At 38.8% G+C, this 26,243-nt stretch overlaps 2 protein-coding genes across 2 annotated transcripts in view; one reads left to right on the top strand and one right to left on the bottom strand.

Moving 5' to 3' along the window:
* LOC144637645 (HEAT repeat-containing protein 1-like) overlaps positions 1-26,243 on the top strand; it is a 207,652-nt gene that overhangs the window by 127,690 nt on the left and 53,719 nt on the right. The window lies entirely within an intron of this gene.
* LOC144637644 (ubiquitin carboxyl-terminal hydrolase 24-like) overlaps positions 1-26,243 on the bottom strand; it is a 66,834-nt gene that overhangs the window by 16,686 nt on the left and 23,905 nt on the right. The window contains exons 13-47 of the mRNA XM_078496702.1: positions 26,019-26,114; positions 24,634-24,879; positions 22,763-23,044; positions 21,533-21,644; positions 20,778-20,995; positions 20,048-20,101; positions 19,451-19,563; positions 18,094-18,160; positions 17,341-17,451; positions 16,922-17,020; positions 15,787-15,906; positions 14,653-14,679; positions 14,051-14,095; positions 12,893-12,978; positions 12,414-12,498; positions 11,325-11,447; positions 10,781-10,875; positions 10,108-10,203; positions 9,238-9,460; positions 8,546-8,770; positions 7,981-8,050; positions 7,772-7,842; positions 7,400-7,454; positions 6,953-7,055; positions 6,740-6,801; positions 5,835-5,927; positions 5,506-5,589; positions 5,056-5,167; positions 4,188-4,332; positions 2,601-2,720; positions 2,122-2,162; positions 1,485-1,611; positions 1,075-1,128; positions 699-781; positions 6-144 (exon numbers count right to left, since the gene is read on the bottom strand). Of these exons, the coding sequence (XP_078352828.1) occupies positions 6-144; positions 699-781; positions 1,075-1,128; positions 1,485-1,611; positions 2,122-2,162; positions 2,601-2,720; positions 4,188-4,332; positions 5,056-5,167; positions 5,506-5,589; positions 5,835-5,927; positions 6,740-6,801; positions 6,953-7,055; positions 7,400-7,454; positions 7,772-7,842; positions 7,981-8,050; positions 8,546-8,770; positions 9,238-9,460; positions 10,108-10,203; positions 10,781-10,875; positions 11,325-11,447; positions 12,414-12,498; positions 12,893-12,978; positions 14,051-14,095; positions 14,653-14,679; positions 15,787-15,906; positions 16,922-17,020; positions 17,341-17,451; positions 18,094-18,160; positions 19,451-19,563; positions 20,048-20,101; positions 20,778-20,995; positions 21,533-21,644; positions 22,763-23,044; positions 24,634-24,879; positions 26,019-26,114 (3,882 nt within the window). The remainder of the gene's footprint in view (positions 1-5; positions 145-698; positions 782-1,074; positions 1,129-1,484; positions 1,612-2,121; positions 2,163-2,600; positions 2,721-4,187; positions 4,333-5,055; positions 5,168-5,505; positions 5,590-5,834; positions 5,928-6,739; positions 6,802-6,952; positions 7,056-7,399; positions 7,455-7,771; positions 7,843-7,980; positions 8,051-8,545; positions 8,771-9,237; positions 9,461-10,107; positions 10,204-10,780; positions 10,876-11,324; positions 11,448-12,413; positions 12,499-12,892; positions 12,979-14,050; positions 14,096-14,652; positions 14,680-15,786; positions 15,907-16,921; positions 17,021-17,340; positions 17,452-18,093; positions 18,161-19,450; positions 19,564-20,047; positions 20,102-20,777; positions 20,996-21,532; positions 21,645-22,762; positions 23,045-24,633; positions 24,880-26,018; positions 26,115-26,243) is intronic.

Here is a 26,243-nt window from a genome sequence, read left to right on the forward strand (position 1 = left end):
CTCACCCTCTCGTTGCACTTTTCACAGAAGTATGCATTGTCCCCTTCAAGTATCTCGCCATTAACAAACTGTTCTAGAGAGTCTTCTAGTTTTAAGTTCTTTACGGTCACTTGTAAAGAATGGAAAGCCTCTTCCCTCTCGTACCTAGTGACAACAGAAGATGGTGAGTAACAATGCGCTTAACTGATAAAAATATCAAAGCTTGACCCTTGTAATCCCGGGGGGGGTACTCCCATAAATTTCGGATAGGGGTGTGCCGCCAAGGTTCTTAAACCCTGACCCTATTTAAGGATAAAGAAAGCGAAAATTGATACCCTTTTTAAGGCCCAAAACCAAAAAATGACACCCTATTCAAGGGGAGAAGCTTTCCGTGACGACACAAATAACGGCTAACCGCGCACGGCAAGACACAAATCTTTATAAAATCGCTTTACTAATACCTGAACAGAAAATTCAGTTTTAACATACCTTTTTTTCGTTTAGCTGGGCGTTTATTCAAGTTTAGCTAATAGAATATAGGTACCCTATCTAAGGATCACACCGGGAACAAATTGCCAAAATGAGCAAAAATGATACCCTATTTAAGGACCGAGAACCTCAAAATCCATACCCTACTTTGTTGGACCAGGGTTGCAGTTGTAGGGTTTCTCTCTCATGGTGTTATGCTCAAAACAGTAAATATTTTTATTATAGCTCACCTATGGTTACACTCTTTGCAAATCTTCTGATCAGCAAACATGCCACAAAATGTCTTTTTAAATAACTGCTCCTGTCCGGTTTTCTGTAAAAAGAAAAAAAAAACAATGCATGTAGCTTCGAAAAGTTCTAAGTAGAGCATTGCTTTACACTCAGGTATTTTTCACGTGTATACAGCTTTTAAATGAACCTGGAGAGTTAATCTAATGCTGGTTACTGGTCACGAGAAACGTTTTTCTATTGTAAAGTCCTGTCTGATAGCCCAGGGCTAGTGCACAACAAGCCACTGCGTCATGAAAGGTTCCCAGTCTCAGAGCAGTGGCGCAGTGTGAGTTTTTCAGAATCTCGGTAAAGTAAGTTTAAAAAGGTGTCACGTACCTTAAGAATTTCATCAAGTTGATCTGTAAGGTTGCTAAAGAATTCAAAAGCATCCTGCAAGGCAAACAAACGTGGTCTCTTAACAAGCAACAAATACAGCAACTTGCTTGCCCAACAAGACAAACAAATCATGTTTAGTATACAGGTAACGCACAACTTTTGTCTTAAACTATAAAAGGGAGGTTACAGGAATTCTATAGATTTTTAGCTTCCACTTGAAAAACAAAAATGCACGTTAGATTGTGTGAAAAACAGGGAGAGCCCATTCCTACTTAAGTACCCGTCCCATTAAAGCTATGTTTAAAACATACCACCCATCGGTTTTAATACGAAGGGGCAAAATGACACCATACTGCATGACAAGTATTACAAACCTCCAGTTGTTTGTTTGTTTGTTTTTGTACTCTCACCTGTTGTTCTCGAACATTGACTGGCTGACCCCACAGTTTAAAATATTTCCAAAATTGCTCAGGAGCAAAATACTGTAATTTGCTCTCCATCAAGTGGCCAAAGACAGACTGGACTTGAAAAAATATACTGTGGAGAAAGATTGGTCAAACGATGAGACGATTTAAGATGACAGCTTATGATAACAATTCAGGTAGAACACTTTGAACACAGGCTGAGTGATTTTCGACTGAAATCACTCAGACCAATCACAAAGGACACAGAAAATCCAGTGAACCAATCAAAGCTCAAAGTAATTACATGTAGCAGGCATGAAGCACAGGAAAACGTGAGTGGCGAGTCCTGATTGGTTTTGGTTCCACTTCTGATTGGTCGAGAAAGTGGCCTGCGTTTAATAAACCAATCACCAAGCGTAGTAAGGTAAAGCCAAAGCAAATGCGAGTGACTTTCCATACTCAAGTGGAAATCGATCTAAAACAATGTATAGGGAACGTTTGACAACATTATACACGACCAGCAACAAATGCCTTACAAGACTAGGATAAAACTCCTCAAGAATCTATGCTAAATTAAAAAGGCCTTCCCTGCGGTACTGTACAATGAGGAGAATACTCTGTTTGCTTACAACAAAAATCATACCTTTCTTTATCTGGATGAGAATCATCAAATGATAAAATTGCCTACCAAACAAAGAAAGAAAAAAAAAACACATCTCATGAACTGGCGTAGTTGTGGTTATAAATTGGAATTTAAGAAATATTTTTGTCATGGGCTGTGAGAGCCTGCAAATGCAGATGGATTTCTGGCTGTTTCACGCCACCAAAAATACCATCTTTTTATTGGTCTCTGCGACAACAAAAGTTCTGATGACACGGAAATCACTTGCTGGCTCAGTTTTGCAAAAGAATGGAAAGTGTTGTATATAGCCAACTGGTCTGCCACCTGCCAGTTGGGATTTTAAACCATGTTATGTTCAGTTAAAAATATGTTATTCCTCTGTTTCAGTGGCATGCCTGTAAACTAGCTATCTCAAAGAGATATGAAGCTAAGTGCATGACCTCTTTAAAAAAACATTAACATTTTTTTTGCATTCAGATGAAGTTGTCAAAATATATCACCTCTCTGAGTCCTGGTTGCATGTATAATTGCTGCAAAACAGAATTCATGTAACACGTTGCTCCTGCATTCCTAAGGCCCACAAATCCACACTGAGCTCTTGGGGAGACTGGGGGCTGAAACTAAAAAAACAAATCCAAAAACTTTAGTGAGCCCAAAGTGCAGTGTTCCAGTTAAGTTTTTGAAGCAAGGGGTCACAGAATTTATCAGACGGGTCAACCAGCCCGGTGTATGTAACACCTTGTTAGGGGAAAGGTTGGGTAAAAAGTTTCCCTTTCTGTAGGGAGGTGTATGCCGGCACTTCACGAGAAAAAATTTTAAAGTGTTATGCTTCAGGGTGCTATCTCGTAGCATTTGGGCTAAAAAATGAAAATAAAGCTAACTGAGTTATTAAAATTATCTACTTAAATTATAAAATAATTAACCTATCAGAGAGCTCTCAAGCTCATACATATGTTTCCCCAAAGAGATAGTATGGTAAACAACCCACTGCGTCTTTCCTAAGGAGGCTTGGGGGTATGCTCTCCCAGTCAATTTTGAAAAAAAATTGAAGCATTTTTTTAGACTGGTTTTCTCAATTCTGAGTACATATGACCCTGTTTTGAATCTCAAAATTATGTTGTAATGAGTACATGTACTTTGGTCTCAATTTTCTTAGTCAATAGTCCACATAGAATGACAAAATTTCCACAAAATTTAAAAAATTAATTTAAAATTTAGAATAAAAGTTAGTTTTTATAAATGTCTTTTTTCCCTATATCTTTACAAAAATTTGCTTGGCAATCTAATTTTATAAGAGACTTTTCGTGTATAAATACATAAGGTAGAAGAACCGAGAAGACTTTTCGTTAACACTATACGAAGTAAAAGAAAACTACTGTCTGTAGTAATGCAGGCACAAGTTTTATCGTACGTGCAGGACACGATCGAAAAATAGAGAATGTTGTGACTTCACAAATGGATTTAAACATTCTATTTCGAAGAATTCTGCCTTGTGAAATGCAAAGCTACTTAAGATAGCGAGGAGTGAAAAGAAGTTTGTTGTGTGCCTGTTTTCAGACCAAAGTTTACGCTGAATAAGGAGGTTACCAGGCCGGGCGTTTCGGTAAAATTATTGCTTTTCTTGTCGCTCGAAAGCAGATGACAACGAAATGTAACAAGAGCACAGCCTTGGTCAAGTAAAGTTGCCTTCAGAACTATGGTGGAAGAATTTTTGTGATTTCTTTCTTTCCCTGAATTTGATTTTTTTCTAATTTCTTTGTCTTGGAAACTTGCTTCCTTGCTTTTTATTGTTACTTATAAGTGAAATATTATTTTTTCCATTTCATTTGTCGGGTCAGGTAGCCGTCTCTATCGGGTTTTTGACCCGAGACCCGTCTCTTATCTGGAACACTGAAGTGGAAAGCCAGTTGAATTTACTCACCTCGCTAAAGACTAGTATTAAAGTAGGATCGCAATGTGTGCAAAGGACTGTAGTTACATAGTCCTCTGCCTGCTTCAACAGTTTGCGTTGAAAGGCTAAGACCAGTGAGTTTTCATCAACGGCTGAGGATTAAAGTTTAATGAATACAATGAAAGTTGTGCTGTACCTCCCATTCTTTAAGTGTACCAGGATCTCCAATATGGTGCAAACTAATCAACTGTGCTACAATGTAGACAAGGTTTTCAGCACAGCCATCAGCCAGTTCTACCAGAAGATCATAAGCAGCTACTTGGCTCTCTCTACCAACGCACCTGTAATACACAATACGATTCACATGAGGAGAGATTTGATCAAAGAAAAATCACCCAAACAAATAAACATACAAATGGGAGGCATAAAGGCCTTGTGGTTAGCATGCTGGACTCTGGATCGAGTGGTCTGGGTTCAAGTCCTGGCATGGTCACTGCGTTGTGTTTTTGGACAAAATAATTTACTCTCATAGTGCCTTTATCCTCCTAGGTGAAGTTAAAATAGATACCAGCAAGATTTATACTAAGAGTGACCCTGTGGTGGACTGGCATCCATTCAGGAAGGAGAAAAAATACTTCTAGACTCTCAATGCTACAGAAATGGGGATAAGCTTTGGCCATACAGGCCACTATGTCCGAACACAGTCCTTACAGCTGTACCTTACGGTTAAAAACAAAAAACCTCGAAGGAACAAAAACCATTTGGGGAAGGCCTTGTGGAGGGATATGAATTTTTAATCGAATATGCATTGTCAAACTGGTTTCTTTAATTTGCCAATCTAAAAACAAGACACAATCAAGGAGGCTTCTTCTAAAAGTTGAGTAAACATAAGAACATTGAGTAAACACAATTGAGTATACACAATAGAAACTCTTTAATCGCTAACACAACTCAATAAAGCTACTGACTACAGGGTCAAATTATAGTGACTCTGCCTAAAGCAAGGAAACTCATTATGTAGTGAATGTCACACGGTGTAGGGCTTAAAATAACATTCAACTTACTTGGGGTGTACATCGATAATAGCTTCTTTAGATGGCGTACTTCTGGTATCAAAGATGAGTTTAGAAGCGGGAAAGAGAAAATCTTCTAATAGGTCTTTCGTTAACTTCTCTCCTACAATTTACAACAGTAGGAACAACAACAAAAAAGGATTAGAATTTCAAACGGTTATAGAGTTACGCAACAGTTACCAATAAGCCCAGGCCTTCTTCTCGGAATTTTACGGTATACAATTTGATTTCAGTAAATAATAAAGATGGTAATTTTTCTTTCTTATCAACCTAGTAAAATGGCCCAGCTCAACAAGTCTCTCGTAGCTCAGTTGGTTAGAGCACCCAACCGGTATCTGGGAGGCCATAGGTTCGATTCCCGTCGGGGACTCAGAATTTTTTCTTTGTCCCATGCTCGAGTCATGTTGAACACTTCACCTTCATCAATTTGATTTCACTTACCTAAACCTTTTTTGTCGACTCCTTCACAAGTAAAGAGAGTTTTGATTAACTTTAAATGTCCTGCCAGCAGCGGAAATTCATTTTCTGTAAAGTAGAAATATTGCCAATTAGTCTGCCTTCTCATAAGTGGGCATCATTGGTTTCACAATATTATTGCAAGATTCGATCACTTGCATCGGGAAGGTGTCTGTTTATGGGACTCAGAGGGAGAAAGGCCTGGATGAACACTGCCTAATTCAACACGGCCTTGAAACAACTTAACATCTGATAAGGGAAATAAAACTGTATCACACTATTGAATGCAAAATGCGAAAAGGCTTGCATTTTACCTAAATTGGTTCCACATTCAAAGTTTAGGAGCCATTGTATTTCATTTTCGATCATCTTGGTAGGGTCAATCTTCATCAGTCGCTGCTCTGTCACTGAAAGAAGTGATTTATTCTAATTAAAATTCTAAGTAATGACTTCTACACTACAATAAGGAAAAACTCTTGCACTACTGTAAATCACTAGAAAACGGCCAGACAAATGTTTTGTTATAACCAATATTTAAAAACATTCCTAATTATTGATGGCTTGCATGCATGCTAATTTGAAAAGTAGAAACTTGTTCAAGTACATTTGTTTAATTGGACCTGTATTGTCAGATTGAGCATGTACACCTAGCCCTCTGTCCATTCACAAGAGTCATGTGTTAAACTACTGTTGAACCTCTCATAAGCAGACACCCTTGGAACAAGAAAGAGTGTCCACTTCGAAAACGTGTCTGCTTATGGGAAGTTAAAAACGAAGTGTTTCTATGTGGCTGAGACCATGACTAAGTGTCCACCTACAGGTGGAGTCCATTACTGGAGGTTCTACTGTAATTTTTATACGGCTACATAGGCGCGCCGAGGCACTGAGCGGGCAGAATGACCGGGCAAAAAAATTTCTCGGCCGACGGTGAGGGAGAAAAGCACAGCGAGGGGGAAAAACAGCAGCCGACAAATTACTTCCCTGAAAGATAAGCATACCGAACTTCAGTGAGCGACGAAGAGAGCCACAGAGAGCGAGGCGAGTACCTCCATTGTTTTTCCCTTGATTCTGATAGTGCAAAGGCCTTTTAAACCCGCCGCGCACAGGAGAGACCCGACGAGGACCCGCGTCGCCGCACATCAAGGCCCGGCTGAGACCGTGACCTCACTCTCGGTTAATAAGTAGTATATAATGACCAACGCTCTCATAAATCTTTTACCTGTCAAGTAGTCTAGGAGTCGACAGAGGAGATCAAAGAACTGGCTACAGTGACGCTGCAATCTAAAATTCAAAGCCGGAATGTAATACAATATCAAATATCAGTATCAATAATACACGTAGGAACTTCTTTTAGATTTTGAACTTGCAGCCTCTTTAGTTACAAATAACTCAGAACTCAAAGAAAGAGTAAAAATTGAATATATTTGTGTACCTGTAATTTTTTCCTCTGACATGAACTGTAGGAGTCCACAAAGGCAGTGGCGCATTAAGCATCACACTCAGTAGAAAATGATTGGGTGTCTGAAGTTTGGGTTCTGAAATAGAAGATAAAAACATATCTTGTAATTGTGAAAAACATGTAATGCAAACTAATTCTGAAAATTGGGTGGCTATGGGTAAAAATTGACAATTGACAAAAAATGGATAAGCATTTCAAAGTCAGAACTTTTTTACACATTCAAAAGAAATTGAACTTGAAGGGAAATCCTACACTTTAACTTGTGTTGAAGGAAATTACAGAAAAAAAAAATGATTAAGAACGAGAACAATTTACATTTTTCAAAACCAGCTAATTACAAGTGATTTCACTATGCAAGTTACAGGGAATAATTACGTGGATTTGTAAATTATACACATGGTCATACAATAGTACACATACCTCCTACAGGAGTTTGACTCAGAATCAAAAGTTGTTCTAGTGCTGTAGACCGCACCTAAAAGTAGGAAATCGCAACGAGATAAGGTAAAGCCAGTTAATCGGTGGAAACAATCAAGTACCGTAAAAATGCTGGCTTTAAGCACTGGGTTTACACAACTTTGTGAAGACTTTTGAGCAGGCTTATAACAGGGGGAGCTTGCATCTGTAGTAGTGTATAAACAGCAGAAAAGAAACTGTTTAGAAATGAGCTGAAAATAAACGACTGCAAGACTCTCATGAGGGATACACTGTAAGAAAACCACTCTGATCAAACGTTTGAATCAATATGACAACATAATTGGTTTAATGCGACGAAATAAGCTGAGAAATTACCTGTGAATTGATGGAACCTATAAGAATTTCCCCAATGAAGTCATTTACATTCGGAAGATAATAAAATACACCTGCAAAAACAAGGACACAAGACAACTTTAGAGACTTAACTAGTGTCCAGTTTGTTCAGACACATGTATTAGTTGTAAAAGTCAGCCACAAAGTGTGCACAGATGTCCCAGAAATTGTACCAAGTAAGACTGTCTTACCCATAAGTTGTGTTCTAAGTTGCAAACAAAGAACGAGAAGCTGAAGGGCCTCGCCAACTATAACAACATCCTGAAGATGAAAACAAACAGCAAGAGGATGCCATCAGGAAAACTTATTGTCAGAATGATTGAGTTACTGCAAGAAGTCAAAAATAGTCCATAAACATGTTCTGACTTCTCCAAAACCTTGCTGCCTTCTGCAAACACAGCAAACAAACACTTTCTGGGTGACAAAGTACAGTCTGTATATCAGGGTACAAAACACTCTAATTGACCACTCCTCAGTGATGCTTTTTCAGGGAAATCAAATGCTGAAACAAATGTTGCAGCTGAACAGAAGGTTTTTAGACTCCCAACTGTTAGAAGGGAAAACCAAGCAGGGCTGACGAATTGAATTTTGACTACCAAGAAAAAAGGTTGTGGTAAAAGTACAGATAATAAATCTAATATGACCAGATTCCCATGTCTAGCACTCTAACCACTCAGCCACAACCCCCCTCCCCCCCGCTCCCCAGCACCTATAGACACAGTTCACAGTACCATCAACAGTCATTTATTTCCCCACCTTGTTAGTAACTTCAGATGGGTTTCCGCTGGATACACTCGATCTAAAGGACTTTACAGACTCTGAGTCACTACCCGCTCCTCCATGGGTGCTTCCCTCATCATCAGAACTCTGACTAGACAGCCTCTGTCTACCCCCGGCGAGGTTGATTCTCCCAGCAGCTGCTGCCCAGGCCACACGCATAAAACATGCAATGGTTTCTGCAAAGTCATCACGGCCCATGGTCTGAAAATGGAAGCAAGGTTAGTGTTCCACTAAGGGAACTTAGATAAACTTAGGTTTCTATTGCTTTTTGTTCAACAAAAAAATCCTTAAGACACTGCCTGGAAAACAGAGTTTTTGCACAGAAGAATCTAAACAACGCTTTGTTGCTGTTAAAATGCTTCATTCCTTGTATAAAGAAAAGTCACGGTCTTTTTCAACTTCAGTACTATAAAATTAGTTTTATTCGGAGTAAATAAAATAACCATGAGGTTTCCATAGTAAACTTGACAGTTGCAGTAGAATTGAACATTTTGTTGCTGTAAAAACGTTTGCCGTCGTCTTTGTGTTGATAAAACATGTGTCCGTGACTTTTTGTCAGAGAACCTGCTTAATACAGACACCCCGATGATACAGACCCTTTGGCATCACCCCTTGTTCCACCGTATTATTTTTAGACTACAGTTCAATACGTAAGCTTAATCACATACCTCAATAGCTACTCTTACAGAAGGGTGCACATCATCGATCATACTGCTAGAGCGTGCTCTTTTTGCTTCAATTGCCGAGTTGTTAAGAGAATCATTTAAGTCGGTTTCCATGGTACCTGTTGCCATAGCAACTGGAGATGCCGCAATAGTGGCATGTTCACGGTGTGGTGGAGAAGGTGGGGCTGTAAAGGAATTTTCTGAGGACTGACCACACAACAAGAACCTTGAAACCAGATATACAAAACAGGTTTTTAGCACTAATGAAGGTAATCAGTACAACTTCAGAATAACTGTATGTTCATAAGGGTCTATCATTTTCATATACATAGAAATTAACAATAAATTTCAAAAGTACTATATTGTACAAGACTGTTTCAGACAACAGTAACAAATACATGGTTTATAAAGTTTTAGACAGACAGCAATCAAGAACTTTTCCAACACAAAATTAAATTTCAAGCACAACCTAGTTGCTCAGAATGTCGAGACATCTGACAGTCTGACTAAAACTAACTCTTTTGGATACCAATGTTACAGGCAATACACACTCTAGTGTTTAAACAGTCTTTCAGAGCATCAAACGTTGCAGTTAGCCTTTCTTCTATGTCTTTCAGTTTAAGATTTTTATCTCTGTACATTGTCCAGTTTCTTTTGCAAACACTGAGAATGTTGTATCAAATTTCAAAGACTTTTTAAGACTTGTTCAAAAATTCAAGGACTTAAGCAGATTGAAGAACTTTCCAAGATTGTGAATAAAGATAAAGAGTGGCTTCAAAAATTTTTCAGCAAAAAAACAAAAACAAATTTAACCACAATATACATGTATTATGAAACTGATTTTGAGCTTTCAGTTTCTATAAGTTTACAAACCTTGCTAACTGAAGGCAAATTGCATAGCAGCCTCTGCGAATCTCAGTGTCTACATCCTGAGGAAACATGTCTTTCTGGAGGATATTCACCACAACACTGCCAAAAGAAAAAAACTGTTTTAAACAGTATGTATGGGTAGCTGTGATTTCATTACTGAATTGCTGTGAACAACAGTATTTTAATACATGTACATTAACTGCAGTTTGGTGCTACAAACGAGAATTCCTAAAAATAAAGTACAGCCTTCTCAATGTCTAAGAGATAGTAACTTTTGAGCCAAAATGAATTTACAGTTGAATCTCCATTCTTGAAACCTTGATTATTACCCTCCAAATAACTCAAACCAAAAGTCATCTCCCTTGGATACTCTTCACTCAGTCGAACACTCAATTTTACCCTTGATTTCTTGAGCCTATGATTTCTCAAAACAATTTTTGTTTCCCTTAGAGGTTTGAGAAATCAAGATAGCACTGTAACTTGAAAAGACTGCATTTTATCCTACTACAAGCAGGTACCCCCCCCCCCCCCCTCCGCCCAATAAATTAAACATCTGCTTATGGAAGGTTTGAAAAATTATTGCCCCTTTGGTCTCTCCTGTCCATGTCCATGTATTTTGTGCCTAGGTTTGGCTACTGTGCACATCTTGCTTATCAACAGATGGAAGAAAGATTACCTTAGCCCTCCACTTGCTAAAAAGTTCTCTTTAAACATTCTTGCATTGGCTCCTCCATCTCTGTGATGTGTTGGCATCAACTTACTACTTAGAACCTGAAAAAGTCAAGCAACAGATTGACGAAAAAATTAAAAATTGAGTAGTTGATGATGATTTGAGGGAAACAAAGTAAACTGGTTTCCTGAGGTGATTTGCTACATGGCACAATGATGACATTAGAAGAACAGCAGTCATCAGTCAACATTTCTGGGTAACAGTGTACGGTTACCCTGTGACATCAGTGATTTTGCATTGTTGCCCGCTCAGAGACTTTTGGCAGGAAACAGTTTTATTGTTAGATGCCATGTGACCTCAAGGTAGCCAATGAGAGCATGTTGTTTAGGAAAATACAAGCTATACAACAATCTAAGTTAAGGAAGTAGTAGTTTTTGGAAGCCACAAAAGGGACAATGTTCAGATAGAAGCCACTGGAAAAATAGCCATTTTTTTGAAGTTACAGAAGATGCACAAAATAAGTAACATATTTCCCTTTTCTATACAATACCTCAAGGTTGTAGAGTATCCTGAATGGTGACATGCCTGGTGTGATGCACTTGAACATGTTGTGTAGATTTGCTGCTGACTGCATTCTGTCATCAGTACCACCAGGTGAACAGCTTATGGCATACTGTGAATTGGACAGCAGTGATATATAATTTAACATTATTTTAACCAGAAAACACTCTTAAAAGATCTGTAAGTGCACAACACTCTCAAGGAAGCCGTAAGTTACCACAAAGTTTCAAAAGTGATAATCGTTCAAGAGTAACAACCTCTGAAAGTAACGAACACATGTAACTTGACCCGTTATGAGAAACAATGGAATAACATGCACAACAAACTGCACCAAAATGATCTGATTAATTGTCTCAGATCATTCTTTTTCCAGAGGAAATATATTACTTTGTTTTGATGTAATATTAATACTTTTCAAACATCAATCTATCACAATTTTTTTCATGAGTCCTTTTTAGCGACGATTCTCCCCCACCATAGGTACAACTCACAAACAATTAAAGAAGACTTTAAGTCACAATAATATTTTGTGCCTCTTCAAAAGAAACCATCGCTAAGAGTGATAGCAGTCAAAAAATGATACAGCTATGTACATGTAGATTAGATGCTTGCAGACCCTAAGGGTTGACGTGTACTCCTGATTCGATGTACAGCGTTTGTCTCAGTACATTGGATACGAGAACCTTACCAATCATATGGCAGAGGGGGTCGCGCGTCTTGTTTGAAGCTTGGTTGAAGTATGATTCTGTTCATGAGTAGTTGAGACGAACGCTTATGTATGTTTGTAGATTACGGGAGGCGTTAGCCACGCACAATTGTGCGTGTGTCTGAAGCATTCGCGTACATCGTGTCCTATGGTACTAGCAAATGAACAACGCTGTGCACGCGTGTTACACGTTCAACCCTTATGGGTTTCGATGCTTGTTAATGAAGGCACTGAATTTTGCTACACAACATTATGATCTGTCTTTCTATGCAAATGAATATAAGTGATCAATCTATGTTATTTGTTCACAAGAGTGGGGTTTCCAGGTAAAGCCCATGCAAAGTTCTGTATCCATGCAAAGTTCTGTATCACCTGTTGTCCAATGGAATCCAGAGCTTCTTGTACATCTGGATCAGTTGGCAACAACATCAACAATTTCTGCACACGTACAGTGATACTGAAAACAGTAAAGAAAACAATGAATTGAATTCTCTCTACACACTGCTAAAAGGTTCCATGACAGGAACATGCAGGTATTACTGTATAACCAACTGCCAAAATCAATGGACCTTACAAGATACATATAATATTATGTAAATTGCCCATTTCAGAACATGTGTTGTTCTCTAGAGAATTTTTCCTTTATCAGTTTAAAAGTTATTCATTCATTTCCACGTTTTTTTTTTAGTTTGAAAGAAATAATTCTGAAGGGTAACATCACACAGTCTGAAATGGGACAACAAACAAGAAAAGCTGAGAAAGTCTATTACTGGGATTTCTATTACTGAATACAGGCTACATTGTTTAACACTGACAGAAGTGAAACAACAAAATGCCATCATTCCACCAACCTAGGTTCTTCTAGCTCTGCCAGCTGATACAGCTTGTCAAAAGCTTTACACTCAGTTGCCATGATAACACCAGGCATCATTCGCTCCTGTAAGAAATGAACACTTAATTATTAAATTCAAAACTTGCACCACTATTTTAATCAGTCAAGCCCCTGTAGCAATCCCAGGGATCTGAGAGGGTTCTACTGGCACTTGATGTTGCCCTGAATTTGGTAGATGCAGGGACGTTGCAGTGGTGAGCACTTGCCTCACATTCTGGGTTTGAATCATAGACCTGGCATCATATGCAGGTTAAGTTTGTTGTCGGTTTTTGTCTTTTTTTTTTTTTTTTTTTTTTTTAATTCATTTACAAACACAATAACACTTATTACACGAAAAGAAACTACGTAAAATATTACTTACATTAACAACATACAAGAAAGAAAAATTAAATAAATAAATAAAAGGGCGACTCCTCTGCCTAAAAAGATTTCCTTTTTCCTATTGTTACCTCAGTTCATTATTATTATTTTTTAACAAATATTATACACGATAGCTACTTCATATAGTTCAGTTTGATTAACAGCAGTTACTAATAATAAATATTTAATCCTAAATGTTATTTATAGTTAATAGTTGATAATAATTGATAATAATTGGTGCAGAAAGATATCCTAGATAAGTAATATAAAACAAAAAAAATGTGTATCAATCTCTTAAATGCACTTTGGCCTTGGTTCGCTTAAAGAGGGTTAATATACGAGAGAGTTTTTTTTTTTTTTTTTTTTTTTTGGCACAAGAGACTACGTAATGTCGAGAAGTGGAAGTAAAAGATTCCATTTCTTAGAGGTAGTATCTAGGTTGTTGGACTCTATATGAAACTGCGATTTAAGGGACACAAGAAAAGTTGTTAAAACCAGGATCTTCTTGTTGACTCCAAGGGTTTTTCTCCGGGCACTCCAGTTTTCTTCCCTCAGAGAAGAAAAAAACCACAGGTTTGTCAATCAAAAGACTGTTATGTGCTCCTTTGGTGAACAAAGTTTATTTATTTTTTTATTTGTTTGTTTGCTAATTTATCCAGACCATAACCTGACAGTAGGTTGGTAAGGGTTGAATTGGGGAGCAAGCACAAGCAAGTGATTCTCAAATGCAACATCACTAATACACTTACTGACTCACCTGTTCCAGAGCATAAGTTTGACGATTTGATCCACTGGCACTGGACTACAAAGCAAATAAAGAAGCCATGATATCTTCAACTAACCAATAATAGGGTGTTGTGTTTTTAGAATTTAAAAAAAAAAAACATCAAAAGTCCAGCTGTTACATGTATGTGAAGACACCCATAACTTCTTGTTTCTTGTACCACAATAAAAGGTGCTGAGTTACCAAGGTTTATCACTAAGTTTTAATCGGCACAGACACTATCTGCCTCTTTCCAAGCAGAATAGGGTTAAACAGCTAGAAGAGTGTTCTGTTTACAATCTGTTATCATCATCATTGCAAACCTTTTCTTGAACTGGGAAGTCCCAAATTCAAAATTTCCTTTTTCCACATAGTCATTTGTTCTAAAGTACATTTTAAGAATTTGATGGTTATTTGAAACAATGGCATGACATTCCATAAATATGTTATTAATTCTGATTATTGGATTGACTGACAATGTTTTCATAATGATGTTAGGAGAACTGCATATAAGTCAGCTCTTTTGCAGTGTATTATACAGTATGTGCTGTGAATCAGTGGTATATGTAGTTTTTAATTTCTAAATTATATCATACCTCATCAATTCTCATGGACTCTTGAATCTGTAAAATAGACAAAAAAAATCAGTTTCGCTGAGCTTTTTTATAACATAGCTAGCAGAACTAGTACTGCACAATCAAATTCAGTATTCAGTAGACTGCACCAAAATCAAGAAGTGCACGCCAATAGTGTGAGCAAGTGGCCCGAGGTTTTGAGGTACATTTCCACTAGCAATGTTATAAAACGATTGGTCCATGCTTTTAGCTGTGCACTTTCAAGTTATAGTGCACATGGGAACTTTGGAGAGTGCTCACTCACAATTTCTTTCATACTCTCTAAACTTCCTGTGTGCACCATAACTCATAAGTGCACTCTAAAGCATAAAACCAATTGAAGGGCTCGCTGCGAAAAAGGGCGGAAGTGATTTTGGCTCAAAATGAACATTGACAAAACAACTCAACATTTTGGGCTGTTTACATATGTGAAACATTGTACTGTATTTATTTCTCCTGGTTTTTGCTTCGTTTTCAAGAAATAACATATGCAAAACGCTCAAGTTTTCAAGTCGGCATTTTTAGAAGTTTCTTTGTTCCATTCAAACAAAGACGCTACTTAAGATGCCGACTGGAAAAAACATAGTTTTTTGCATATGTTATTTCTCGGAAACGGAGCAAATGCCGGCGAAAATAAATTCATTACAATGTTTTACTTATGTAAACAAACCCGCAAGCGAATTTTCGAGTTATTTTGGCAATGTTCATTTTAAACAAAAATCACTACTGCCCTTTTTGCCGCAAGCCCTTCAATTGTTAATTAGTTTATACAAAAAGTTTTGATAATCTACAGTAGTCAACAATACAAACATAGTGGAGCCACAATTCTTGCAATAGCACACACAAATAATTGGGATATCTGCAGAGTAATAAAAACTGATTTTTAACAGTGCCGATTGCAGAATGAACACAAAACACTGGGTTTCTTTTTTACTGAATGTGACTAACCATAACTGAATTACTACCGACCATGCTGTAGCTAAAAATTACTATTAAACAGTATAATTTTACATCATAGTGAGGGCTCTGTTTGTGACAGAATGAGTTTTGCCTCAAGTTTGATAACTCAAACTATCCAGAGCAACATGAAAGCACATTCATTTGTAATCAATGTACCTCTGCCTCCTCCTTGGTCGGCACAGTGGTGACTCCAGAGACAGATACTTTTGCAAATAGCAGTTGTTCATCTTCAAAGTCTAACTGGTAAAGAAGTTTCTGATCTTTGGATGGCAACAGCTGCAATTCAAATAAAGTTCATACAGCTACAGCTACAACCTAATTTAGAAAACTAGAAAACACATGAAACGGAAAGGGATGCTCCTGCGAAAATTTGAATTGAACCTCTAAAGATGACCAATTGGGGCATGGCTCAAGCATTTTTTTTAATTTTAATGATGGCTAAAATATTAGCCTTCTGTTGGACTGAACACCCTAATTAAGGTACAGCTTAAGTCAGCATTCTAGCCTAATGGCCCATCAATTTGGAGCTTATCTCCGATTCTGTAGCACATAGTGACTACAGTCGAAGCTCTCTTAACGGACACTCTCGTAAGCGGACAGCTCTACTTACGGCCACCTTGTTAGAAACCCCGTTTTTACTCCCATACAAACTCTGTATTTTTACATTCTCGTAAGCGGACATTCCCGTAAGCAGCCGCGGACACTTTCCGAGATTACGACTTAGACTTTTTCTTTGTTTTTAAGCTCTCTTAAGCGGACACCGCAAAGAAAATCATATAAAAAAACCTCTGTATCTTGTATTAATCAATCAACTTCACATCGCCGTTCGTCACAATGATTTTACTGTAATTACAGTACCATACTTCAGTGTTTGATTTGTCATCATCCACGTCCGGTTACATTTCGAAACACCACTAACATGCATATTACCATTATGTTAGCTGGGCAAGCTCCCGTAAGCGGCCATCTATCCCCTACACCTCTAGTGCCCGCTTACAAGAACCATTCTCGTAAGCGGCTAGCTCCAGTTGCGAACACTTTTTTCACGTCCCGAGGGTGTCCGCTTACGAGAGCTTTGACTGTAAGCATATTTCTACCCCCCCCCCCCCCCCCTGGATAGGATGCTAGTCCATCACAGGGTTTATCTCCCAGGGTTTTATTCACTAGTACCACTTAAAGTACAATAACTTCTGTAGGCTCAGATTTCATTCAGTGATAGATACATTTATTGATATATTATATATTGTAATTATTTCCTTGACAGGCAGACAAGCAAGAGTCAGACACCTACCAGTTTTTCACTAGTTGATATCTGGATCTGTTCAGGATTGGTGTTAAGTCTGTTTGCTATCCTATGGCGGAGAGACTTCAGACTTTCATTGGAATGACACTGAAACACAAGAAACAGTTTGTCACTGTTACAAAAAACTAAGACAAAATAATGTGACTGTCCAATTTGCTCCAAGAATGTGAATCAAAACAACTTAAGATCATTCTCAATCCTAGAAGCTCATCAGGTTAGTGGTTAACTCCAGTATAATAACAGTTGTACGCACAATTTTAATGTCACAATGAACTCAATTTGTTCATTGATAAACCTTGTACAAAAGTTACTAAATTTTTTCCCTCAACATTATTGGCATAGCTGTGACAGAATGACAAAAAAGGGGGATGTCTGCACCATTAGGAGCACAACAATAATGTACAAACCTGTAGAGTTATCTCTTGTTTGGGTAAATCACAAGATACATTGATGGTGATTGGGTATCCATGAAATGATGCTCCGTGAGGTAGAAGGGTGCGAGGACCAGCATGAAGATCCTGAAAAAAAAAAAAATAAATAACATTCACGTCTACACAATTCTAACTCTGGTCTGAAATGCCAATCTGCATTTCCAGAACACTGAAGAAGGCCCAAGCTCGAAACATCAGATCATTTTTAATTTCTTTGCTTTATCTGTAGTCCAGCACACTAACCACTAGGCCACTGTGCCTCCCAAGAGGTTTATAAAGACTGTGACAAACTTTATGTAGTAGATAAAATATTCGCGGCCGATCTGTATGGGCGTTTACAATGGCGAGCCGATAGGCGAGCCATTGTAAACGGCCATACAGATCGGACGCGAATATTTTATTCTACTTGTGAAATGAAAACAATAAATTGAATGCAAAGTTTTGTTATGCGAATCAGTAGAGATCTGTATCAAAAGTTAATGAATACTAATTAGCTGAGCAGGAGTCTGTATCAAAAGTTAATTCTATTGTTTGATTTGTATTGGGGTTATAGTTGTGTACATGTGATCTGAATACAGTGCTGGGATTGGTTTGCACCCTCATGAATAGTTAATGAATTTTACAAGGGACCAAACAGCTGTAGCTCACACCTTTAAAAAGATAATCTTATCACCAAATTCTAAAAACTAGAAGGCAAAACTAATTTTTTAATTAAAGTTTGAAACTCACCTCAACTGTTGTGATGTAATGTTCTACTAACACCAGGAGTCTTTCGATACTTTGCATGCAATTTGCCCTGAACAAAAGAATAATAATAATAATCATGAAAACTATGTTAAATGATGGACACAAAACTGCCAGTGATATTAAAATAAGGTGAAGAATTAATCAATTACCATTTACCGAGCCGGTTTTACACCATTCAAATAATTATGCATAATGTTTTGCAGTGTTCAACAGTTGAAATTTGATTCAAAACTAGCCTGCGTTGCTGGCAGTATTGTTGGGTTTTTATTGGGGCACAAGCAAGATGCGAAGCTGCGACATAGACCGGCGCAGCCACAAGTGGCCTTGGGGAGGAGGAGTTGAAACACCCCCTGCCTGGACGGGCTTCTTTTTTGGCTTTCGCCCCCTTATTTGCATTTTGACAACCTGTGGACAGGTTCTGTGGCTTTGTATTATGCAGCCGAGGGCAGTCGACAAAGATCTACATATCAGACTCTTTATTCAGTAAAAATCTAGCAGAGAAAATAGATCATCTTTCGAAACTGACTAGGCTTCGACAAGAGCACTCCAATAATTATATCGGTGAGAAATTCGCTTTGCAAAACTTGTATGTCACGCAACAAGTCCGGCTGAAATCAACCACTTCCAATCTAGTCACATTTATGAAAAAATAAACAGTTTATCTGGTTGAATATTGTTTTCTAAAATAAATTATATCTAACCGAGAAATGGTATGTCGTAGATTTCCTTAACAGTACAATACGACCAAGGCGTAATGCCGTAACGTAATGCTTAAACTTTACTCTGAGTCACACCAGGAGTCGCACCAAATTAAATAACCTGTAACGCGGTTAGCAAAATGGCCATCGCATCTTTCCCACAAAGCAAATCGTTTGCAGCCGCTTCATGCTCTTGCTTCAAACAATTTCTCCATCTTCGCGAAAAATATTGAAACTTGATAAGGCCCACGATAACACCTATATGCCATGTTTGATTTGCTTTTTTCGCGGCAAAGAACTGTTGGTCCTTTGGAGCGCTCCCTAGGGAGATAACCAAAACATTTGATTGATGTGCTTAGCATGCTGATGCAATCGGAACAGTCCATGTGCCAGCATACGGACTTCCCAAAAAAGCAGCCCGTCCGGGTAGGCGGTATTTCAACTCCTCCTCCCCAAGCCACTCACGGCTGCGCTGCTCAATGTTCGCGGCTTCCCAGCTTGCTTGTGCACGCGTTAAAACCGAACAATACTGCCAGCTACGCAGGCTAATTCAAAACCCAAGGGACAAGGAAAGCCAGATGGATCATTGGTAGGTACACCTCTTGTTGCCTGAGACTAATTTTTCTTTCTTATTGTTTTACCTGACTGGTACAGGAGAGATGGGTACATCTGGTGTTAGTGGAGCAGTAGCAGCAGTAGTTGCAATGCAGGCTGCATGGCTCAGGGGTGTGTGTCCAAGGCTAGACATCATTGTCTGTTGAAATTAAAGTACAACACAAAAAATTGTTATGACTATTTTGTAGCATCTACCGGTAACTCATATTTTTAAGTTACAGAAAGAGACTGATGCACCTTTAATCTCCCTTCACTTTAGCTGCTGACATCTCATTTCAATAATGCTATCATTTTGTGTTGGTGATGTTGACTGATCAGGTACAAAAAATGGTATCATTCAGGGGTTAAAAACAGCTGAAGCCATGCCCAGATTCGTCTCCTGTAGGGCTTTTAAAAATTCAAATTTTCCAACAAGCATCTGGCCCCTTTCATACAGGAGTCCCCCTCCAGAACCAGAATACACAATCACGTAGATCTGGCCTTCTGGAAAGGCTACCTGATGAACCACTTTTGGCTTCTTTATTTGGATCTCAAAATTCAAGTATTTGTTCATTGACAGAATAGTTGTGAAGAAACAAGAACTAAAATAAAACCAAGTAAACTGTCTGAGGAAAACAACCTACTTCAAGACGTTTGTAACACTCCAAAATGAACTTCTTGTGACTGTTAACAGGGTCCTGAAAGTAAAACACATTACTTATAAGATCAAGCTGACTTCCTACAACTTTCAGTTTTGGCAGGTAGGTAGGTAGGCAAAGGTAGGTGGGTGGGTGAGTGAGTGGGCGGGCTGGCGGTTAGGCGGGTGGGCAGGCAGGCAGGCAGGCAGGTAGGTAGGTAGGTAGGTTTTAGGTAGGTAGGTAGGTAGGTAAGTAGATAGGCAAAGGTAGGTGGGTGGGTGAGTGAGTGGGCGGGCTGGCAGGCGGGTGGGCAGGCAGGCAAGCAGGCAGGCAGGTAGGTAGGTAGGTAGGTTGTAGGTAGGTAGATAGGTAGGTAGGTAGGTAGGTAGGTAGGTAGGTAGGTAGGTAGGTAGGTTGTAGGTAGGTAGGTAGGTAGGTAGGTAGGTAGGTAGGTAGGTAGGTTGTAGGTAGGTAGGTAGGTAGGTAGGTAGGTAGGTTGTAGGTAGGTAGGTAGGTAGGTAGGTAGGTAGGTAGGTAGGTAGGTAGGTAGGTAGGTAGGTAGGTAGGTTGTAGGTAGGTAGGTAGGTAGGTAGGTAGGTAGGTAGGTAGGTAGGTAGGTAGGTAGGTAGGTAGGTAGGTAGGTAGACAACCACAGGCAGCCTCAGCAGGCAGGCAGGTAAGTAGGTAGGTTGAAAAAGTTGTTTTAAAGATAGCAATAAGCTTCATTTACACTCACCTTCTTTAACTTAGAAGACAGCCAGGTGTAACTGAGTTCCATGAGTTGTTTAACAGCTAACATGGCTATTTCCTCAGATGGCACCTCAAGTACTACTCTCCACAGGTAATCAAGGCCTACAAGGTCCATCTTCTCAACTGTGTAAGTGTTCCCTGTCTTTTTTATGCGATGGTCATTCTGGTTAACATTCTCCAGAAATGCTCTGAAGCAAGCAAAGCCTAAATGAAAGATAAGGCCAGTAGGTTTATGGTTAGACTCTGTAAGCATCCTGATGTTTTCTGTATTTAATATCACCACATTGCTGAGGTGATTGTCTCAAATAGCATCCAGCTTTGGACACAAGCAGATTTACTATATTTGGAGAGGAAGCCACATCAGCCCTAGAAGGTTTTCATGCAGCAGGTTTGCTATCCAGGTGAAATTGGAATTTCAAAAGGCTTGTTTTCAGGAGGGAGGAAATTAATTAAAACAGTTGCGCCCAGAGCAAAATCCTCAAAGTGAGGGAATAACCAACAACAAACTCAACCCACATATGGCATTAGGCCGGAATCTAACCTAGGTCACATTGATGTGAGGCTAGTGCTCTCACCACTGTGCTATACCCACTCCCTACAACAATGATTAGAGGAAGTGGAAGGAAAAAAATAATCAAAAAACAATAATTTAAAAATAAGCTTTGTCCAAAATTGTAGATGAACACCAAACATCTCCTTGCTAGTTAGTATTATTTATGTATCGTTTTTCATTCTCTGTACCTTTCATAGTCAGCCTACTGGGATCCAGCTTAAGAACTTTCCCTCTAAACATCTCAGATTGAGTGTCTGCCTCCAAGTCACACTGTCCTTTGTAGAACCAATCAAAGCAAACCTAGAGAAACAAAAAGAAAAATACAGTCAACCATCCACAAACATTAAAGGGGCTACAGTAGTTCACGCAAATTTAAATAATTTCAGCACTGATCAACTGGTCATTGAATTAGCTTTAATGCTCTACAATCTTGGACAAAACAAGTTGAAACAAACCCATTTTTCGCAAATGTCCAGCTGAGCTGCAAGTGGGTAAAAAATATTTTATCCCCCTCTCCTCGTACTCAATGTTGTTTCATGGGGTTTGCAGTTCAACAGACTTTGTTTTGAAAACACTACAGAATTTACAACATTGAAATAAGAGAAGGGGTTGCAAACTGAACTCTGTTACCTAAATTAGTGGAAAATTGTTAAGTGTTTCAACAGTGTCCAAGATTGTAGACTATACAGGAAGGCTCTGCCCAAAGGGGGTACCTTTTCATGTTGGAGGCATATAAAAGAGTCGGGATTTAACAATTTGAAGTATAGATAGAGGTAGGGAAAACTGTCATTTAGGTATTAAAAGGGCCTTTCAAAATAATTATGTCTTAAAGACAAACCTACTGGCTGATTCAGCTTAGTATTTTAAGGGTCACTTTAGTAATAGTTAGAGAAAAGAGCGCATACTTGTAAGTATGTGAAAGGAACAACATTTTCTACAGAAGGTCTACCAAAGGGTTCCTTCTCTGTCGAAAGTGGTATATAAAAGGGTAACAGTTCCAATGTATGAAACCTTGGTTAAGTTGGCTCAACTGGATTTTCAAGGGGCAACACCGCTCAGGTTTGAGAATTAACTGCATCGCCATTAACAATGCTATCGAAAAACGATCACCACAGCTGCATTAGATAAGATGAAATTTTTTTATGACCAGTATTATAATGACATTGGAGTTGCCATAGGGACGAAATGACGTCATTACGTTTTTACTTTCGCTCGTTTTCCTCGGCACCAGGAAATTTTTACGAAAATCGCTCGAAGGAGCTTGTACCACACATAGCTAATACAACATAGCTAATACAACTGTGGTTATCGTTTTTTGTTTTAATTCTCAAACTTGAGCGGTGTTACCCCTAAAAAATCCAGTTGAGCCACCTTAATACCCCCCCCCCCCCACCCCGCTAGTTAAAAAACCAGCTTACCTCACGATCAAATTCGCAAGCATCAGTATTAGCTACCAGACAATCCCAGATATCTCTTGCCCTGTGCCAAGGTAGATAAAGAACACCCTCTTGCAAGACGAAAGCCAGAAACTTAAGATGGGTATTCACAAATTTCTTGTGTGTGTACCGTCCATCTACAAGGGTGTCCTCTTCCAGTGCACCAGGTGACGCAGCGGCAACAGCCTGCTGGTGACTGTTCACAAGGCTGCTGACAGTCAGCTTGATGATGTCATGGTTTTTATGCAGCTCTGGGAGGATGCCCTGTAGACATATTAAATGTATTATTTATCAAAACACAAGTCACGTAATTCCTGTCTATCATTGAGCCATTCATTTACAAGTTGCCTCTATGCAATATGTTTTCTTTGAAAACAAGACTCCTTGTGTGCCTTGTGAACCCAGGCTACTTTGAGAATTGCACTGAATGTTGCCTGTTTTCACAATAACTGAGGTAGCCTGCCACTTTAATTTCATGAAGTGTTTTGCCTTTACATTTTAAAGTGGTTTGTAATGGTTTAAGGTACCTCTGGACCACACCAACAGATTTTTAATAAAAAATGTATAATTTATATAATTATGTCACAAACAAAGATTTCCACCAAATAGTTTTTAAGTTAGCCTCACACAGTCAAGTTAGCCTTAAATGGTCAAAAATAGGGTATCTTTGACCTTTTGTTGTAGCCATGGCAATGAATTTTGATGTCATTTGGACGTCGTTAGGATTTGACAGTGTTTACTGATAAAAAGGTTACTGGTTTACACTAAACATTCTTTCACCACATCATTGGGCTAGCTGTAGTAGAATGCCACAGATGGGAAGGCCAAAGCCACTGTGAGACTAGACTGTTCACAGTCCCCTATTTTTCCGTGAAGTCGTCCAGATCGCTCGTTCAGTCCGACGGGCCACCATCTTGGTTTACAAACGCGAGCGGAAACTGGGGAGAGTGCAAAAAGTCCCGTGGGAGGCGGGGGGAGGGGCGGAAAAAATAGGGAGACTGTAACAGCTTCAGTAATCGATGCCATTTTCGCTTGAGCCGATAAGTGAAAAATGTCACATTCCGTCACTCAAGTTGTCAACACTCTGCTACGCTTTGATGAACTCTATTGTCTATTCGACCAATCAGGTATTGCCGTTGCTGGAGCAACTGACTCCATGAACACGAGACGGAGTGAAGCTGTTACAGTCCCCCTATTTTTTCCGCTCTCCCACCCCCATGCTATGAGCACCCCGCCCCGCCTCCCACGGGATTTTTGCAGTCTCTCCAGTTTTCGCTCGCGTTTGTAAACCAAGATGGCGGCCGTCGGATTGATTGATAGATCTCGACGACTTCACGGAAAAATAGGGGACTGTAAACAGTCTACTGTGAGACAACTTTTTAGCCACAAAGAGAGGCTCAAAAGACATAGGCATAGGCATAGGTATGCAATGTCTACAAAGAGCTAGATTTAAAGGGACTATGTCACGGATTTGACCAGATTTTGGACAGCCAAAATTTATATTTGTGTCACAGGAAACCTAAAAGTAACATTTATAGACCATTTTTATTAAAATTGCTATATTAGAGCACTGAGCATCTTTGACTGTCAATGGCTCAAATGGAAACAAATTGCAACTTGAAATAATTAGGCTAACATTTTCAAGTTGTTTTCGCCCCTCATCAAAAATTTGATATTTTTGACCAAAGGCTGATTTCTTTTCGCAAATAAGGTAATATCTTCCTTTAGATGTTCGAAGATATTGTTTTTTATGGGTAAAGTTGCCTACCCCTTATTTCAGAACAGTTTAGACCAAAAATCTGCAAAATCCCCATGACAACGCTCCTTTACAATGAGCCATTAATTAGCCAAACCTTGTCATGCTTGTTGAACTGTTGTTTCACCATTCCTTTTGTGATCAGCAGAAGTTGCCGGATAGCTGGCACAATCAAAACACCTTTCCTGATATCCTCCATGCATTTAACTGCATAGTTCTTCTTGATCTGCTCCTTGACAGCATACGAGTCACTCAGGATATCAATATGAGATTTGAGGGCCTGATCCACCATCTCTGTTGTGAGTGATGGCAAGTGAGACAAGCTCCACAAAAGATCAAGAACCTGAAAAAATAGAGTAATAAGAAGTACATGTCAGTGCAGGGTATACAGAAGAACCCGCTAACTCAAACAAACTTCCATTTCCCTTTGATTTGACCCAACATTTCAGTCATTTTTACTTGGTTTTCTCGAACTCGGATAACTCGAAAATCCTGCTAACTCGACTAAATTTTGTTTCCCTTGATCAAAATGTGGGTCAAATTTACCCCGATAACTTGAATTCTGGTTCTTGCATCTCGCCACAGATGCCCATTGAAATACCGTATCCCATTAGCTATTCTTGTCATGTAATCGAATTTTAACACTAAAATGAACACTACAGCAATTTGCTTTTAATTAGAGCAACCAACAGATCACAAATCTGACAGTCATATTCCACTCTTATCAATTATTAACTCGGCAAATTGAAAATTCAATACAAGAAACCCCACTAACTCGAACTGTTTTTTGTTTCCCTTCAGAGTTCGAGTTACCAGGGTTCTACTGTATGTAAATGTGAGAGGTCAAACCTCCAATGAAGATGAAAATTGGTTCAAAAAGTCGGGGAGTTATAGAAATCAGGGTTGAAATTGCAGTGTTTGACTAAGCCAAGGATATGACTTTCGGTTCAAGTAATCAGGAGGTTCACAAATCAAAGGTTTAAGAAACAGGTCCCATTGAAATAATGTACCTAAAGGTCATTCCCCCGAAATAGAACTGAACATAGAAATTTTGCCTACTGGTCGATTACCTTAAGAGGACTTAAATTTTAAAATAAAAAAGTGGAGTCTATAATATTTGTTTAGGAGCAGGAAGACCTTGTATCTACCACATAATTCCTTAATAATTCCTTTGACAGTACTGACAAAGTACACATTAATTTTTTGTTAATTTATTTTTCAAAACATAGGAATTGAAATGTTTTTGTTTTACTGAAAGAACTTGATTGCTACACCCAAAATCGGAGAAAACATTGATAGGGCACCATACTTGTTTACGAGAGAAAGATGATTCATTTTTCTTGTCGACTAAGCCACATAGAAAAAAGCCGCCATTTTGTCTATGTACGCACGCTAATTACGTGTAAAATTCTGCACAGTAAGGATGCGCAATGCAATACGGGGCAATGACCTCAATGTATCTGTACCCATGTATTAATGTACCTTAGTTGTGATTTTTCCCACTCGAGCTTCTTTCCCGATTCGTCCTATTAGTACAAGCAGCTTCTCCTTCATTCGGTCACTCTCTGAACTCCAGCTCTTAAACAAATCAAGTAATAAATGATTACATCCCTCTAAGTTCATCAAGTTAGTATAACTGTAGCTTCATGTACATTGTACAGATCCAGACAGAACCACCACCTGGCCACAGGTAATAAAGGGGAATTG

Source organism: Oculina patagonica, chromosome 14 (genome assembly GCF_052425735.1).
Source record: "Oculina patagonica isolate OP01 chromosome 14, crgOcupat, whole genome shotgun sequence".
NCBI lineage: Eukaryota > Metazoa > Cnidaria > Anthozoa > Scleractinia > Oculinidae > Oculina > Oculina patagonica.